We start from the raw sequence: 19,630 nt of genomic DNA, 5'->3' as shown, positions 1-19,630 counted from the left end.
CATTCAAGACGGTGGTCCCATCATGCTGGTTCACAAGAAACAGGGGTGAAACTTTACCATTTAAAAAAAGTGCAGAAAAGCAGTTACATAAAACAAGGGAAAACAATAACTTGGAATGAGAAGGGAAATGAAGATTAGATAGTAAAATATAAGTATAAATAACATTTTGAAAGGTGGCTGTTAACGCTAATACTAGCGGAGCTTGTTGTGTGAAGGGAGATTAGATGGGGTTGGAGTTAGGAAAGGCCTGCGTGAACAGCCACGTTTTGAGTCTTATCTTGAATGTTGAGATGTTGGGTTCCATTCTAAGATCCGGGGGAATGGGAACTTTCCTTTTGAAAATTGCCTAGGGAAAAAGTACCCACAGAGATTTGCATCTGTTTTTTCTGCAGCTATTTTTTCCCCTCAAAATAATCAGGTGGATTTTCAAAAGAGCTGCACATGTAAATGTAGCATACTATCGAAGCAATTTTCAAAAGATATTTACCCACGTAAGTGCACTTAGGGGTACATTTTTAAAAAAAGCGCGAGCATGTACTTTTGTTTGCGCAGCAGGCGCAAACAAAAGTACACCCATCTTTTAAAATCCGGGGTCGGTGCGTGCAAGGGGGTGCACATTTGTGCACCTTGCGTGCGTCGAGCCCTGTGCGCTCTGCCCGTTCCCTCCGAGGCTGCTCCGGAACTTTCCCTCCGAGGCCGCTCCGGAACTTTCCTTCCGCCTCCCCCCACCTTCTCCTCCCTTCCCCTACCTAACCCACCCCCCAGCCCTATCTAAACCCCCTCCCTATCTTTATCGCAAAAGTTACGCCTACCTGAAGCAGGCATAACTCGCGCACGCTGGTGGCCCGCTGGTGTGCCATCACCCGACCCGGGGGCTGGTCTGGAGGCCTCGGCTACACCCCCCGGAACGACCCCGGGCCGACATAACGCCCCCCGGAACGCCCTGAACATCGCGCCGCCCCCGACACACCCCCCTAGCAAAGCCCCAGGACTTACACGCGTCCTGAGGCTTGCGGGCGCCGCCGAGCCTATGCAAAATAGGCTCAGCGCGTGCAGGGTTTTTTTTTAAGGGTTACGCACATAACTTGTGCGCGTAACCCTTTTAAAATTCGCCCCTTAATGCGTGTAAATCCTATTGGCAATTCAATGGCATGTACTGTAGAAATTGTGAAAAGCTCTCTTACATGGGTAAAGTGCATTTAAATGTGTAAAACCCAGTTTTAAGTATGTAAATACTTTTGAAAATCAGGCCCATCGTATGTAGTTTTGAAAATGGAAACGTGCATGTGTTATTGACTTTACAGGCCTAACCCCACCTCCAAGCCTGCCTACTTTTTCAGCAAATTAAAGTACGTGTGTTATTGATCCCCATTAATACATTTGCCCACAGAAAGAGTGAGCAATTAATAAGAACTTTTTCAAGCAAAGATACCTTTGAACAAAACTCAGAAGGAAAAAAAATATTCCTTAAAAAAAAAAAAACCTCCCCTGTCAGACCCATATCTGGATCAAAACCTTTCTCAAGGGGAATTGAGACTATCCACATCTGTTGGACTGGATCTTTCCTTCTTTATGAGATAGAAAATATGTTATAAGGAATTGGTTGTTTCCAGAGTTCAATGCCTGCTTGTGCTGTCCCTTGGACTATATACATAGGATGCTAAGTAATCTGTTTCACAATGTGACTCCCTCTTTAAAAATGTTTCTAAACAGAGAATGTTTTTTTTAATGGTCAGAGATTGCACACTGACCAGTTCGTAAAGATGTTTTTCATAAGCACAAAATAGGAAAAGTTCAAGTGTCTTTTTTAGATGTACGATTGTACATGTTAGTTGCTTGCTTTTTTCATAGAACACTTTTTTTTGTATTCATTACACTATCTTCTTGAATAGAGTTTGCTTACCTGTTTTTGTTGCACTGGGCCATTGTATTGTTTCTTTGGTAATTTTCAAAGGCATTTCTGTCAGTAAAACAGTGCTTTACTCATGGAACTGATATGCTGATAAATTTATATGCTTATATCCCATGTGAGATTACCCAGACTGAGTGGAGGCATTCTGGGAGCAGACTTGGGGAGGGATTTTGACTTTCATGGATACCTTTGCTTTTCCAAAAGTATGCATGTACATTTGCCCCCAAAATTTTCTTCACACAAATTAGCAGATGTAATGGTGTGTGAGTAGTTTCTAGTGGGATAATTTTCAAATAAAAGTAAACTAAACTAAACATATGTACCCAGGTTGACTAAAAGTTGGTGTGCATTTAGCACGTTTGCTGGTTTTCTTGTGAAGGCTGTTTCAAAATTACCCCTAGTGTCCTATGTGCATGAGATCTTATCCTGCATTTTTATTTTAAAATCAAGGTTTTCTTTATGCACTGTAGCATCAGCTTTTTCTGAAAGATACCTTGGAATCCCAACAAAAGAAGACAGTATTTACCAGGTAAGGGCTCCATTCAGTTTTCTTCAATTTTGTTTTAAAATGATAAGCAATGTGCCTGCGTTAACAAATTGCAACCACATGATGTATTTTTTTATTCTCTATAGGCATCTAGTGTCCTACACAATAACCATGGCTTAAAAGAAGAAAACTTGTTAATAATTCATGGGACAGCTGATGGTAAGGAGTGAATTTTCAATTATAGCTTTAAATTCTAGCTCCAAGTTAAGATATATAATTTTGTCCTTTTAAATACTGTTATATCAATGATGATCTGCTGCACTCATTGAAGCAGAAAGTGTCATTTTGCAAGTGAATCTTTATAACTAAAGTAGGTGCTACGTATTGAAAGACTGAGCATTTCATAGGGAGGGGGGGTTTTATAACTCAGCAGCAAAGACCACATGTAAATTGTACATTGTGCATGCAGGCTTTACTGAGGATTGCTAACAAGACCTTGGGTGCATAAGTTTGCTTTGAAAATTTGCAGGTAAGGATCCAGATACATGTGAAATGTCACAACTTGTGCACATATACTCAAGGGCATATATTTTCAAATCAAAGATAGTAACTTTAAACAACTGCGTGGGTATGCGCCAGTGGATGCCGCCATTTTATAACATACGCCGTTTTTATAACATATAACTATAAAACTTCAAAATAATGCTAATAAAACCAGTAAAAATCTTAATTCCATTAAGTCAAATTGTAATGATTGTGTATCAGATTTATTACAAAGTAAAATCAAAATCCATCAGATCTATCAGAGGGTAGAAACATGCAATTAAAATCTTCTCCCAAACATATAAGCCCTTTTCAGATCAATTTAAGGAGTTTACAGAACTGGTAGAAGGAAAAGACATCTTCATTGGGAGCATAAATATTAACAATGTAACTTCAAAATTATTCATTGACCCATTTAAATAATATCTCATTTATTTGTCTATCAACTGATCCTTTTCTAAGGGACAATAACTGTAAAATGAGCGGGCGGGCGCCCATATATGCATGTATGTGTATATAAGTACACATATGCAGGAATCTTAAATAGTCTGCGCAAGTGCAAGCATATTATTTAAAATATACCTAGCATACATATGTGTGCTCCTAATTTTAAGCGGTTACACAAGCAAACATTGTTTGCATATGTTCCTTAGGAATTAGTAAGCTTTAACATGCACAGCTAAACACATTTTAAAACTTGTGCACATGAAGAAAATAGCCAGTTTGACCAATATGCCCAGTCTATCTCTAGGTCATCCAGACCCCTCTAGTTCTTCAGCCCGCACTCCCTCCAGGTTCCCCAGACCCCTCACCCTGTCATTTTAGACCTATCAAGAACAGAAGTAAATAAGCAAAGGTATCAGCCCCAAGCACATTGCGGGTGTGGGATTTAAAATCCATATTTATGTGCGTGAATGTTGGTGCTTCCCTGGAATGCCCCCAACATGCCTTAACTATGTTCTTTATTTCCGTTCATTGGGTTGCTCATGCAAGCACATATATGCATATAATTGGGCCGTTCGGAAATATGAGTTGCTTGTGCTCAGCCCAGACACTCTCGTATACTGGCCTTTTAACTCAAGCAACTCTTTTAAAATTCACTCCTATATAAATAGTGTTTTGCAATTAAAATTACCACTCCTCTCATATTAGTTCTATGAGATGCAGTAAAACGTTTGCCAACACAACCTCCTTTAAGTTTTAAACGCCCCTTTGGCAATAAATGTGTTTTCTGCAAAAACAACAAAGTGCTTTTCAATTTCCCCAATGTTCTTTTCATCTGTAGTGGGTTGTTTAGTCTATGTACATTCCAGTTTACCAGCTTGAGCACCATGTGCATTGATTGAAGGTCATTTTCAGCAGTGTGCGTAAGTCAGCAGATGCATGCAGAAGTGGGCATGGAGAAATGTGTGGCTTTATTTTGTAAACTATGCAGCAAGAGATCCACACAGCTTATTAAAAGGATGTGCATTTATTTTAAATGACGAATAAAGCCGATGTGTTTCATTCAAGGGGCCCAAAATGAATCGTGGGCCCCCTGAATGAAAAAAAAACCTTATTTGTTTTAAATGAATGCATCTAGCCTCGGCTGAAACCCCCAGAAAGATTAAAACAAACTTACCTGATCCATCGGGTATCCGACAAAGGCCAGGTCCCAAGGCCTAGACTTCAGCCAGGGCTCAGGCCCAGGCCTGATGCTGGGTCCTGACGCCAGGCCCTCGACCCAGACCGAGGCATAATTGTAGTTAGTAGTTCACATCCCAACTTCCACCAGTTCACATAGACCTTTCAGCATTTCACCCTGATCCCCACACCACTTAAGCCAGACTTCCCACCCAAACATTGCAGACAAAAGATATGCTATCATTTATGTTTTTATGCAGATGGTATTGTTTGTTATTGACCAATATTTGTTGTCATCTTAAGTATTTATTATGCATGTTTTATAGTAACATGCCAAGTAAATTGGATCAGGCGGGCTAAAAATCAGTTTTAATTAATTAATTTTATAAATGTGATTTTAGCCCAGGGTTCAATTTGTAGATATAAAAACATGCAATCAAATTCAGTAATATATGTACAAAACCACTTACAAAATACTGCCTGGAACGCCCCTAAACTGCTCCTTTTATTTCCCTTTAGCACTTATATGCATTACTGTTAGTATGTACATACTGTATTTCAGACTTTTGTATAATGCTACTTGTGCGCTTACATGCTATTTCCACATATATGGGTCCATTTTTGAAACCCGCGCAAGTGCGTCCATGTGCACGCAGTTCCCAATGCGCATACATGGACATGCAGATTTTATAATATGCTCACACCGGTACACACATGTTATAAAATCTGATGACCGTGCACACATGCACAGCTCATTTTAAAATCTGCACACGCATGTGCGGGCGGCCCGCGACTCGCGCACACAGGGGGTGGAATTTTAGCAAAATAAATGCGACGACACAATCGGGCCTCCCCCAGTTCCCTCCCAGTCCGCTCCAATTAAGGAGCGGACTGGGAGGGAACTTTCATATCCCCAACCCTATCCTTCCTCCTTCTTCCCTTCTCCTCCCCGACCTCTAACCTAAGTCTACCTATACCTAATTTTTTTATTTTAATATTTACTGCTCCCTGGGAGCAGAAGTAACCTCCGTGTGCCGGCCAGCTGCCGACGCGTGATTCCCCGGGTCAGTGGCTAATGGCACTGTCCTGGCCCACCCTGCCCTGCCCTTCTCCACCCAGACCACACCCCCTGACCTGCCCATTTTACAGGGCCCATCACTTCGGCGCATAACTGGGATTACAGGCATGGCCGAGCCCATTCTAAAATGCACCTGGCGTGCACAAGGCCCGGTCATGCGTGTAACCCCTATTTTTTACACTCGTGGCCCTTTTAAAATCGGGCTGATAATTTCCAATTTTCCCCCATTAAATGTAAAGATGAAAAGAAAGCATCTATCAGTTTTTCAGTTCGGGTATCTCTCCTTATCCTGATCCATTTTCAGCTTATATTCTTGGAAATCCCCCCTTACGTCTTCAAACCCAACCCCAGCCCCAGTCCTCAGCCCCCCCCCCCCCCAATGAAAAACAAAAGGGTAGAAAAATCACTTTTCCAAAACTATTTCCCATAGCACATCCTATGAGACAGATATATTACCGTATCTCTCTTCACCAACCCCTGCATTCCACAAAACAAATGCTCAAAGGATATGAGCATAAATATATAAATGTAATGTTAAAACCTGGAAAAAAATTTAAAGGAAAAAGTAAATGGAAACACCTTCCTAAGTCAGTCCAAAAGCAGTTCATAGAAAAAGAAATGCAATATGAAAATGCAACACAAATTCCCAGGGCAATCAGATTTTGTTGTACTGATACAGTTGCTAGCTCTACTAATATAGCATAATAGACAGGAGCAGGTCTTTATAATAAGTAAAATGTAGACTCTTATCTTCCAGAGTTCACACTAAGTTCCAGAATTTCAGTGCTCGTATATCAAAATCAAGTTTACTCCACAGGATAGGCAGTACAAAAGGGGAAAATATTTAACTTGGGACAGTTATTTTGCCAAAAGTTCTAACTCTGGGGGTCATTTATCAAAGTGCCATATGGCGTTTTCGCATGTGTTAAGGATTGTACAATATTCTCTCAACCTAGCTTGATGGACTCTCTACCTGGGTAACATCAAGCTAGGTTGAGAGAACATTGTACAAATCTCATCGTTGTGCGAGTTTCCTCACTCCGAAGGTCATCAAATCTTCACAAGAGTGCATTGTTCTGTTTGTACGTCTCACTCGGAATGTCAAAGTGGCCCCTAACCCCTACACTAATACTTAAACCTCACCTCGAGTAGGTAGGTGGGCCTCATATAGAGGAATAAATACCTACCTAGTATGAAGGCCTTATAGCCTAGTGCACTTTGCTATAAACAGCCTATTACCATAAAACATGCCCCTTTTCCTATTGCATGTGATATTTAGTGCATTTTGATAAATCCAGGCCTCTGTCTCTGCCAGAGGCATTAGAACTAATCATGACTGTTTCCTTTCGCTGAGATCTTCTGCCATTTGGGAGTAACTAATTTTGAATCTCACAAGTAGCTATGATGAAGGTCAGATTCTGTATTATCTCCTAGTTGATCCAACCAAACCAAGCTGTCCTTTAGCTCTATCTCACAATAATTTATTCCTTCGAATAGAAATATCAGGTCAAAACACCCATTCATACCAGATCTCCTTATCTCTTAATATCTGTGTTAAAAGTCAAAAGCTCTTCCTCTTCTATAAAGTATGCAAAGATAAATCTGAGAAAAATTCCTCTCTTCTCTAAAGTGAATTTGATCTTTGTTTCTGACACTGTAGGTCTTCAGAATAGTGAAAGCTTGTAATTACAGTCTGACTTTTACTGCTTTTCTGTTCAGCTTTTGATATATTCTGTGAGCCCTTTCGAACTTCATTTCGTTGTCTTTATTCTCTGGCATGCAAAAGTTAAAAAGATATTTGACAGTTTGTAATACATCTCCTCATTTTGCTGGTTTTGATGTCTCCAGTATTCGAACATTCAAGTATCTCTGTCAGTTCTTCAGATCATCCTGTTTATCTCAGATCCCCTTGCTTAACATTTTCATAATTCTCATTCTCCTTTGAAATTGGGCCACAGAATCAATTTGTTCTCCTATTTGAATGTTGTTCTATGTGACATGGTCATTCAAGACTTTAACTTCCGACTTGAGCTCTTGCATAGCTTTAGAGAGAGCCACTCTAAGTAACTTAACCTCTTTGACCAGTAACAAAAAGAAATTTGACTTAGTAACCATAGCATTGCAGGGTTGTCTCATTTGAGCAGGCGCATCTGTTCCTGACTTGCTAGCTATGGATCTCGACACTTCCTTTTGTTCTTTGGGTACTCTACTGAATTTATCTTAATCTGTTCATTAGGGGAAGCAATAAAAAAAAAGTCCCAGTTCCAAACTCCCACTATATTCACAGAGCTCATACATCTTATTTTTCACTCATACAACATTTAAATCTGGGTACAATCTTATTGACCGAAGTGTCTTATCGTAGTCCATTTCTAGGTCCTTGATAAACAGAAACAATATCATGCTATGTCCTTTAGCTCTGAATGCTCTTCAGCTTTTATGCTTTCGACCAAGCAATACAATGAGCATTGATCACTCCAACTACTTTTCTTATAATTTCCCAGGGAATTAAGGTATCAAGAATTAGAATATTTCTACAAGGCCGGAGGTATTGACTAGGGGCATTCAGGGTTTCTTTTTTTTTTTCCATTTTTGTTGATGTTTTTTATTGTTTAGTTTTGCTTTTCATTTAGTTTTCTTTTTTTTAACGAATGTTCAAGTAATGTGAACTAGAACTATTTAGCGCATATTAGGTTTCACTCAGAAAATTAGTTCTTTATTCAAAGTGGAGAACTGAGTGGCCATTTCTCTTTATATTTATTTATTTATTTATTTATTTAAGGGTTTTTATATACCGCAGTACGTAAAGAAATACATCACCGCGGTTTACATTTAACAATAACTTAGCAACAAGCTTTACATTGACATTATTAATAGGTATTAAATAAAATAAATTCCATATAACAGTTTTGATGGAAAACAGACTGAACAGACTGTGGACCATCCAATAATGTATAACATACAATTAAAAAATTGATGTAACTATTAAACCTTTACAAACCAACACAATAACTAAAAGTATCTAAAACAATACCGGTTCTGAGAGTGGGTACAATTTCTATATTGCACCGAAGACATTTCTGTTATTTCAAGCTAATTAATATCATGATGGGGATGGGAGGGTGGGGATGGATGGGTGGAAGGGGATGGATGGGTGGGCAGGTAAGGTGAAGAAGGAGATTGAGGAGGGAAAGAGGGTAGGGTGGGAAACGGAGCATGGGGAGAGAGGGTAGCAAATTGAATGGCTCTTGGGGAGCCATTCAATTTGCATGGGGAGAGAGGGTAGCAAATTGAATTATACTCTTCCATTTCTTAATTTTTGTAAATTTCTTATCTGGATTGTAACATTCTCATGAAGTGTACCAATTAGATATAAGCATATCCAATTTTTCTCTAAGAAACTTTGTAAATTGTTCATGCACCATCATTTAACTATCCATTCAATATAGCTCTGTCCCTCCCTCTTATTCTGCTGCCTTGCCAAAGTGATTCCGGCTTGTCTCATTTATTCTAATTTAGCCCTCTGTATTTTTACTTCATCAGCATATCCTAAGAGAAATATCAAGGATCCATTCAATTTCTCTCCTACTCATCCCCCCAAATTATTTCAATATACACATACTCCCACCATATATGAAAATAATTCACATTTACCTTCTCTCCAACATAAAAGGGAGTCTTATCCACACATAGAAAACAATTTTCTAGGGCTCAGGTACAATTTGCAAATCAATTTATATTGTTCCAGCCTACAAGCAATAGAAATGAGCAAAATATGCTAATCTATGAACTGCACTCACTGCTCTTGATTTTGCAGTTTCTTACAACCAAATTCCATAAGCTGCAATACATATATTCTATATAATCTTTATTTTATATATTGCCTATATATAACCTTATTTTATATATTCTCTCTCTCTTAATATATATCTATATATATATATATATATACACAATAGAAAAAACAAAAAAATATAAACACATGATGTATTACAAAAGATTTATCTATATATATTTTTTTTTATTATCAAACTATTTTATGCTATACAAATTATACAATGTGCATAGGTACAACACTATACATAAATCATTCAAATCCTTAAAAACAGTTTTTCTTATAAATGTCTGCTTCACGTGCATAAGAGGTTGGAATTGTGACAAAGTGGGGTAACATCTCTATGATTTCAAGAAACTGCTAGTAATGGATTGATTTCTACCATCATATGGTGTAAAAAAAAAAAAAACATCTTCCAGTGGGACATGGACTTACTGATACTCAAGTACATTTGATATTAAGACTATGATACAGTATTGTTGATACTGTTTCATAAAGTTAATTTGCGTTGGGGAAACCACGTAGACATTACAAGCAAAAGTGTTTTTAAGGATTTGAATGATTTCTGTATAGAGTTGTACCTATACACATTGTATTGTTTTTATAACATAAAATAGTGTTTGACAATAAAAAATAAATATATAAATCTTTTTGTAATACATCATGTGTTCGTATTTTGTTTTTTCTATTTTGTCAATATGTGATATTGAACACTTTGGGGTAGATTTTAAGAGCAGCGCGCGTGGCGTACATGTGCGCATGCTACCCGGCGCGCACACATGTACGCCCAATTTTATAACAGGCGTACGCGTGTTATAAAATCCGGGGTCGGCCCATGCAAGGGGGGTGCACAATTGTGCACCTTGCGCGCGCTGAGCCCGCTCCGAGCCGCGCTGCCTTCTCCCGCTCCTCCCAGGCTGCTCCGAAAATGATCCCCGGCACAGCGGCAAATATGGACGCTGTGCCCGGGAGCCTGGCACCAACCCGCCCCCTCCCCGCCCCTTTTTGCAAGCCCCGGGACTTACACACGTCCCGGGGCTTTACGCACGTCACCGGGCCTTTTTTAAATAGGCCCGGTGCGCGTAACCCTTTTAAAATCCGGCCCTTTATTTCTATTATAGTGAATCCCCATTTCTTTGTAATTATATATATATAATGTACTAATTTCTCTTTATGAGGTGCTTGTAATAGATTTATTCTACTTGTAGACCTGTGGCCTAGTGTAGTTACTAGGCCACAGGTCTACCAGTGGCCTAGACCTGTGGCCTAGACCTGTGACCTAGACCTGTGGCCTAGACCTGTGGCCTAATGTAGTTACTGGACAGAAGAACATCTTTCTTTCTGACACTGTCCTTTCAGACGAGTGTGCTCGCAGACTCAAAAGACTGGCACACAGAATGGTCGGTTTCCTTGCTCACCTCTTGGGACAGCCCTGCTCTTAGGTCAAAATGAAAATTGGTAGATGTGTTCCCAGGTTTTTTCAAGTTCTCACATGGAAGTAAAAAATGTCATAAGAACATAAGAATTGCCGTGCTGGGTTAGACTAAGGTCCATCGAGCTCAACATGCTGTCTCTTGACAGTGTCCAGTCTAGGCCGCAAGTGACCGGCAGATCCTGTAAAGTAGATCTAATTCCTGTTACTCACTCCCAGGGATAGCAATAGCTTTTGTTAGTCTACCTGGCTAATAATGTGCTATAGAGCTTTCCTTCAGGAACTCACCCAAAACTCCCACAATACTGCCATGCTAGCCCCCTTTGTCACATCGTTTATAAAAAATATTTGACCAATGTGAAATCCTTCCAGCCCAAATTTTAGCATTCCACCTGGCAAACTTGGCTCCATAAAAATAGTTGTCAATTTGACTTTGAGGAAAGGTAAATCCTACAAAATATGGTTTCTTCTTAACTAACTTCCATCTTTTCTAAGTCATCTGCAAACCAAGTACTCAGAAATATAATATGATCTATTATACAAATGTGAACATGTTTTTTTCTGAAGCTTTTGCCAAAGGTTTAGAATAGTACTGTAACTAAATAATGTGTGAAATGTAATAATTTTGCTCTTTTGATTGATTGTACTTTTTTCAGCTAAAGTCCATTTTCAGCATTCAGCAGAACTCATTAAGCATCTAATAAAAGCTGGGGTGAATTATACCATGCAGGTAAGTAATATACAGGCTCTTATTGATGTTTATTTCCACAAATAGATTGTGAGGATCTTATTTTTAAGAGGGATTCAAGCATTCTTTGTCTAAGACACGGGTTTACAAAACACAGGACATTACCCTTATTCTATAAAATTTACTTTCTGGCAATAGTTGCAACATATAGACCAAACCTGATAATATACTTTCCAACTGCGTACAGGTATTCATAATAAATATTCATGAAATAGATTTGCGTACACTTGAGGCAGTGCGTAAAAATCTATCTCTTGCAAATTCATGTGGATATCCTGAAAACCAAACTACTTTGTAGCTCTTGAGGGACTGGAGTTTGGCCACTTCTGATATGGTCTCTGACTACATGCAGGTTCAATTTTGTTGTATGTAACAATTAGCAAAAGTCTTTGATCCAAGCTGGCTTTCATTTCATACTATGGGGGCTCACTCTTCAGTGGCTGAAACATAGAGTTTGGCTGGATTGTGCTCTTCTCCTTATTGCTGATTTTGCATGTATTCCTGCAAATGATTAGTTCTCATGCCCCTTGAAGTGCCCATATAATGGTTACTTATATAACTGAGTAAGCTTTCTGCAACTTGGTATAGTGTTCAGGACCAATTGAGTTTCTTAACCTGAGTAAGCCCCCTTTTTCTCTCACTTTACTATTCTATAATGTTTCTACCTGACCCGCCACAGCAGCGTCGGGGAGGCCACGGGAGTCTGGTGCTGTTGTTCCCGCGTGCCAGCGCGGACCCCTGCGGTGGCCACCGGATTGGGAGGCGTCCCTGCTCCTCCCTTGCGGCCTCAGGCCACTTTTCTCCGTGTCCGGGAATCCAAGATGGCCGCCGCTCTCTTAGGCGCGAGACCGCGCCTCCTCACAGAATTTAAAGGGACCTCGTCCCTTTAATTGCCTGCACCTATTTCCTATGAACCAGACCAGGGGAAGTATATAAGGAGACTTCCTCCACTCACTCCTTGACTTGGCAACTTCATTGTTCGAGTCTGCTTGCTTCAGTGAGTCTTCTAGTGCTTTGGATCCTTGCTTCCTGGTTCCTGTTCCTTCTCGGTGATTCCTCGGTATGTGATTTTGGACTGGCAAGCGGTGATTCCTCGGTGTGTGACTTCGGACTGGCAAGTGGTGATCCCTCGGTGTGTGACCTCGGACTGGCAAGCGACGACCCTCTGGTACTCGACCTTGGACTTCCTCCGGACCATCGTCTCCAAGGACCCACCTAAGTCCCAGCGGCCCGGGTCCCTACAGGCTCCTCCCGGGGGGACCGCAGGCTTCCAGTGACAAAGTTCAAGTTGGCCCTTGCACCAACCTCACGACTCCTCGACCTCTCAAAGGTCCACCTAAGTCCCAGCGGCCCGGGTCCCTACGGGCTCCTCCTGGGGAGACCACAGGCTTCCAGTGGCGAAGACCCAGTTGGCTTCTCCGGCGTCTCGACTCTTCACTTTCTCCACGGTCGCTGCAGTCTTCAGTACCGATGGTCAGCCGGTTCCATCTTCTGTTCCGCCTCGCCACCCAACGGGAGAACCTAAGGATCCACCTCCTAAGGTAATACCATCCTCCCGTCGGTCCAAGGGTTCACAAGCCTGATCATAACACTACCAGCACTATAGTAATACAAATCGTATCAGATATCATACAGCAGTATACAAACAGAACAATATAAAAAACCACACATGAATGTATAAAAAAAAAACAATCTCTTTCCAACTCAGCCACTCATAAGGCAACAGAATATTCCAGGTATGAGGATATATTCTAGGCATGTGCAAATTATTATTATTTTCTTTTTCAGAGATATTTGTTTTCATTTTCATTGCTTTTATTTAGTTTTTTAAATTGTTTTTGTGTGTTTGGTAAATAGTGCACACTATTAATACTATTAAAAAATAGTGCATCCTATCTGCAGATAGAGCACACTACTTTGCTAATTGTTTGCACTATTTGCAAATAGTATGCCCTGTTTGCTAATAGTGTAAACTATTTCCTGAAAATGAAAAATTGGCAATTTCTTTTTCCCTGTACGTACCCGGATCAGTCCAGACTCCTGGGTTTCGCCTCCCCTCCAGCAGATGGAGACAAAGATGTTTTGACGGATTCTGCCGTATATATCAGGGTTAATAAATCATTCCTGAAATAAATAAGAGGTGGGAAGCTCAAAAAGACCTCATATATTATATGCCCAGTAGCTGGGCTAATGAAAGCTTATAATAGCGCAAGCTTTTCTTTGTTTGTAATCATAGGTCTTAGTGAGCTGAGTTGTAAAGGGCGCTATATGGTGTATAGCTGTCCCGATGCATCTGAAATCTCAGATTGTACTGAAAGTTGTACTTAACTTGCAACTTTTTTCCATGTCCTGCATCAAGATCGGAGTGCTGATGGTATAGGTGGTAAAATGGTTAAGTCCGACTCTGTTCCAACACGTCGTGTTCGGAGGAAACCTCCTTCCTCAGGGGTCGGGTACCGCTATTACCTTCTTCTATCACTGCCTGGAGATGCTTGACTTCACTACGGGTAAAGAAAGTACAAGAGACCGGTGCATACTAAATCCCACCACAGAAGGAAGATGTCAGTGTAAATTGAAAGAACACTTACTGTATGTTACGTACTGACTTAAATTGCTGCGCTAAAAAGCGTCTCTGTATAATTCTGCAAATAGAACAATACATAATGAAGGACACCAAAATTGAAATTTTAAAATTGGTTACCTTATGCCCATATATATTACCTTGTTGGAGCGTAGTCAATCGCTGACCGTGAGTGAACTATCGGCAGCGAGAGACTCGAAAAAACGCTGACCTTTAAGAGAGCAAAAAAAGCGCCAAACCTGTAGGTGTGTCCAAATATGGGCATGTACGTCACATTCAGAGCCATTTTAGGATAAGGGCTGTCCATAAAAGGGAAATGACGTCGCCGGCGGCCATTTTGAAAAAACACCGGCTGGGAATGCCCATCAAACATCCTTCTGCGGGCGCCATTTTGAAAGTGTTCGAACAACGGTGTATCCCAAACTATCCTTAAATGGGCAATGACATCACTGTCCACCTATGGTGCAACATTGTATTACACATCAACACAAGTTTGAAGAGTTCCAGTGGTTGGTCCTCGAACAGGTTATACAATCTTGGAGAGGGGGGGACAGACTTTCAATTTTAAATTTGAAAGAACATCAATGGATTTACCGCCTTCAATCTGTGGAACCACGGGGCCTCAACGAAAAGATCGAATGGTATACTCTTATTTAGATTCCCTTCAAATGATTACCTACCCCTTTTGCCCTGATTTCTCTCCTCCCCCTGAGGGGGGACAAATCCAGTGGGCTTGGATCAAAAGGCGCTGCGGATGTCCCTGAGGGGGATACGGATGATTTTTCCTTTTCTTCTGATTTTGTACTTTTGATGCCTAGGGCCTTTAAGGCCCGTAAGTCAGGAAAGAAGAGGCCCCTCATATTGGACCCCCAGGCCAGGCCTAAGAAGCGCTCTTCCAATCAGGATATAGGTCATCCTCCATTGCAGTGGCCCTTTAGTTTACGGACTCCTCTGGCTGTTTCAGATACTTCCTACGATTCTGAGGACCAGGAGGATCGAGAGTTACCTTCCCAGCCCCCGAGGGGGTTGAGGGGGACACAAACCAGCCACAAGGGGATCTGTGGGGGTCTCATGGGGTGGACAGAGATGACCTGAAGGTGGTACGGCTTTTTAGGAGAGAAGAGCTGAGTCCTCTCTTTCCTGCTATTTTAGGGGAATTAGGTATTGAGGTTCCCCAGGAAGAGTCCTGACTAGGGTCTACGGACTCGGTAGTGTTGGTCTTGCAAGGACCACCTTCGTCATTCCCTTTACATTTTTCGGCCATGGATTTGCTTTTCAAGGATGTGACACCCCGGACTTGGGCAAGAAGGTGTCCAAGGCAATGGATAAGCTATACCCTCTGCCAGAGGAGGCTTTGGATCTTTTGCGGGTACCCAAGGTGGATTCAGCGGTGTCGGCTGTCACGAAAAAGACCACCATTCCGGTCACTGGCTCGACAGCCCTCAAGGACTTGCAGGATCGCAACCTGGAGATTCAGCACAAGAAGATTTTTGAGGTCTCCCCGCTTGGGATCCGGGCGGCTTGTGTGGCAATTTTTTTTGTGAGCAGGTCTTCGTTGGGTGCAACAGCTACAAGCCAACAAGTTGCTATCTGAGGGGGAAGCCCTCCAGGCGGGGCGACATGAGGCTGTCATTGCCTATAGAGCGGATGCCTTCTATGATCTACTTTGCACATCTGCCAGGACCATGGTATCCGCCGTCTCGACACATATTCTGTTGTGGTTAAGAAACTGGGCGGCGGATGTTTTCCAAATCTCAGCTGGGCTCTCTGCCGTTTAAAGGCAAGCTGCTCTTTGGGAAAGAGCTGGAGGACCTGATTCAGTACCTGGGAGAGAATAAAGTTCATCATTTGCCGGAAGATAGGCTGAAGTCGAGAGGTTCCTTTTCTTCCAGGACTCGATTTCGGGGAGGTCGGAGGTCTCGTACATCTCGAGTACCCGCTTCCTCCTTTTGGCAAAATTCCAATAGACGACAGACATATTCTCAGTCCTTTGGTGGGTGACATTTTGGTAGACTAGGTAACACCCAGGCCACCCAGGGCAGAAAGCCTTCACAATGATGTGTGGCTGGTCCATTTCTCAGTTCCCGTAGTAGGGGCAGACTGTCTCTATTTTATGAGGAGTGAGCCAAAATCACTTCTGACCATTGGGTTCTATCTGTGATAAGACACGGCTACGCTTTAGATTTTGCACGCTGGCCCGACCATCGGTTTCTGGTCTCTCCATGCGGCTATGCAACAAAGCGTCAGACGGTAAGGGAGACCCTGCAACGCCTTGTAAAGCTCGGCGCAATTACTCCAGTCCCTCCGGCAGAACTTCGGAGGGGCAGTTACTCCATTTACTTTGTGGTGCCCAAGAAGGAGGGGACCTTCCAGCCCATTCTCGACTTAAAGCGGGTCAATAGATGCCTTCGGATTCCCGCCTTCCGCATGGAGACGTTACGGTCCATCATTGCGTTCGGTTCGGCAGGGGGCGTTTCTCGCATCCCTGGATCTCCACAGAGGTGTATTTGCACATAGGGATCTGAGGTTCCTGAGGGTTCTCCATTCTTGAGCCATCATTAACAGTTGCAGGCTCTGCCCTTCAGCCTTGCCACCACTCCCAGGACATTCACCACGATTATGGTGGTAGGTAGCAGCGCAACTATGAATGGAAGGATTTTTTAGTACATCCATTACTTGGACGATTGGCTAATTCAAGCAAAATCGGAGGCGCTTTGCCAGGAAGCGATACACCGGGTCCTTCAATTATTGAGAGCTCTCGGCTGGGTGGTCAACATGATCAAAAGTTGTCTCGTTCCCTCCCAATCATTGGAATTTTGGGGGCACGATTGGGATTCACGATTTTAATGCAGAGATAGTGCGCACTAAATGGTTGTTAGTGCACAGTAAGGCCCATTAGTGCGCACTAACGCACTTCGTCGAAAATTGACGGAAAAAAAAAAGAAACCGTGGGAAACCGAAATTTTCCATGGAGCACCCGATCCGATAGCCTGAACTGATATGTTTAAACGAAGCACATCTCTAATGGGAAGGCCACCATCTGAAACTGTATTGAGCATGTTCCTCTTATACACTATCGGGTACAACCAGCCCGGGGGATACAACTGGATAGACTCTCCATAATGGGTTCCCTGTAGATTGTTCTAACTAGCTATGTTCTCAGGATGGAGGTGGACAATACAAATATGGCAACAAACAGAACAAATATAGTCAGTCATTTTAATGCCACAATGGTGTGTAATTATTAAGTTGATATATCAGGCTTTAAAGTATGATGTACTGTCTGCATTAGACCCGGCATTATCCTGCTGGTTCTAGTATGGGTTATTAATTAGAATTCTTAATCTCCCAGGAACCCACTGAAAAGGAAGCATTTGTCGTAATCCAACTGCACTAATTAAGGCCAATATTTAAAGGGATTTTCTGCAGGTAAATCAGAGTTTACCCATGGAACAAAGTCCTTAAAAAACTTCCATACCCTACGCAGGGGAACAAGTAGTGCACTACCTACACTGCATTTACTTTTCCCCTCCAGGATAAAGGGCAGTGCTGAGGGCACGGTTAGGCAGGGCCAGGTGAATTTCTTCTTGAAATGCCCAGTGTATTGCTGACCCTACGTAACTTTGCACCTGTATAAAGTAAGTAGGTAAGAAAATACCCATGTCAACCCCCTTCCCCCACATTCCTGGGGATTTTCTTAGGACAAACCTGCAGGCCCGTGGGTACCTGCAGGCCTGCAAGCATCATGGCAAGGCCTGAAAATTGGCCTCCCCATTATTAAGTACTTAATCAGGTGCCAACACATTGTTCAGATTCAGGACAGCTGCAGGGAAGTAGTATATCTGAGCTAGGCCTTTTGTGGTTTTTCATGAGACATTTAGTCTGGTGCAAATTAAAAGTAGGATACCAAAGATTAGCAGTGTTTTGAATGCCATCCTTTAACTACACAGATATGATTAAACTAAAGAATGATAAAACTCCTCACGTTTACAATGGTGTTTATTAGCATTCTGTTCTGAGCTGCGATGAGAACTGATGTGGTGCACCGTTGGTAATTAAGCCTAACTGAATCAGTGTCACATCCAGCTGGTTCCTGCTTCAGTGCCAGAAATCAGACTGGCAAGGTTTGCTACCATATGTGGATCATATCAGAATTTCATTGTGCAGCAAGCCTAAAGCTGAAATGTGTTCCAGATCATGTACTTTCAAACATGGAATACTTTTCACCAGTGGAGATTTCCATGGCTTCCTGGCATGCTAAAATATTTGTGAGCTAGTCTGGCTGCAGGAGAAGCTTTGTAAATGCAGTCTAATAAATATTGTGTTCCCTCATGCTAAATGTGCTTGGGCCTTTTTCTCCGGGGAGCAAATTTACTGTGGAAAATGATGAACAAGGCCCTCTAATCTCACTGAAATTCTAGCCCAAAAAGTGAATCACGATAACTTTGCGTTTCAATACAAAAATGAAGAAAAAATTATTTATGTATGTTCATTACATTATAATTTCACTATATATTACATCAATTTTTACAATTTGGCACATATAGGAATTTTGCCTTAATGCATGTTTAAATATTTAATATTTACTGTATTTTTCTCATTGTTAAATTATGGCATGCTAGTTAATCTCATGTAATCTTTGCATATTCATTTTTAAAATAGAATATACCACTGCTGTTATTCTGTTGGTGCCCAAAGACTGAAATTAAAGATTTTTATATTTATATCTTTCTATCTATATATTTTAATTTCCATCTGTCCTGTTATAGGTCTATCCAGATGAAGGTCATAGCATATCTGAGAAAAGCAAGTCTCATCTTTACAGCACAGTCCTCAAGTTTTTCAGTGATTGCTTAAAAGAGGAAGCACCAGTGGTACCACAGGAACCGGAAGAGGATGAATAAGGAAAAGCGTGTTTGTAACACAACATGTCTGAGACTTAGAGGCTCAAGAAGGCCTAAATGAAGGGCGACTATAAGATTGCAGATTCTACAGAAGCTTAGGGGCAGCTAAAGGACGTACCAGGGGAACAGCACACTTAAAGACAATGAGTTAATACACCTGTAATTGGAACAGAAGACCCCCCCATTAATTACAGAAACAATTCCTTTTGCCTTGTGGAGAGGCTAATCATCGGATACAAATTCCATGAAGAACTTAGTTTTGCATACTACTAGGGTGGTGCATGTTTTATTCTGTTGAACCTCACTGTTATATAACTAGCTGCGCTAAATTTTGATTTAAATGAACACTTTCCTTTCTAACTGCATAGTGCACAACTTACCATCCTTTTAAGTGTTAAGGCTACAAACATCATCAAGGTAAAGCTGCAATCTAATACTCTACTGTAACTTTTACAATAAGTGCAATTTCTTCACTGTCTTTTAATCT

At 41.4% G+C, this 19,630-nt stretch overlaps 1 protein-coding gene across 1 annotated transcript in view; it reads left to right on the top strand.

The window, feature by feature from the left end:
* The window catches only part of DPP10 (dipeptidyl peptidase like 10), a 1,181,383-nt gene extending 1,162,093 nt beyond the window's left edge, over positions 1-19,290 (top strand). Inside the window, exons 23-26 of the mRNA XM_029605348.1 lie at positions 2,383-2,441; positions 2,546-2,618; positions 11,567-11,640; positions 19,009-19,290. Of these exons, the coding sequence (XP_029461208.1) occupies positions 2,383-2,441; positions 2,546-2,618; positions 11,567-11,640; positions 19,009-19,143 (341 nt within the window). The 3' untranslated portion in view covers positions 19,144-19,290. The remainder of the gene's footprint in view (positions 1-2,382; positions 2,442-2,545; positions 2,619-11,566; positions 11,641-19,008) is intronic.
* Positions 19,291-19,630: the final 340 nt, after the last annotated feature.

Source organism: Rhinatrema bivittatum, chromosome 6, assembly GCF_901001135.1.
Source record: "Rhinatrema bivittatum chromosome 6, aRhiBiv1.1, whole genome shotgun sequence".
NCBI lineage: Eukaryota > Metazoa > Chordata > Amphibia > Gymnophiona > Rhinatrematidae > Rhinatrema > Rhinatrema bivittatum.
This window is presented reverse-complemented; position numbering and strand designations above follow the sequence as displayed.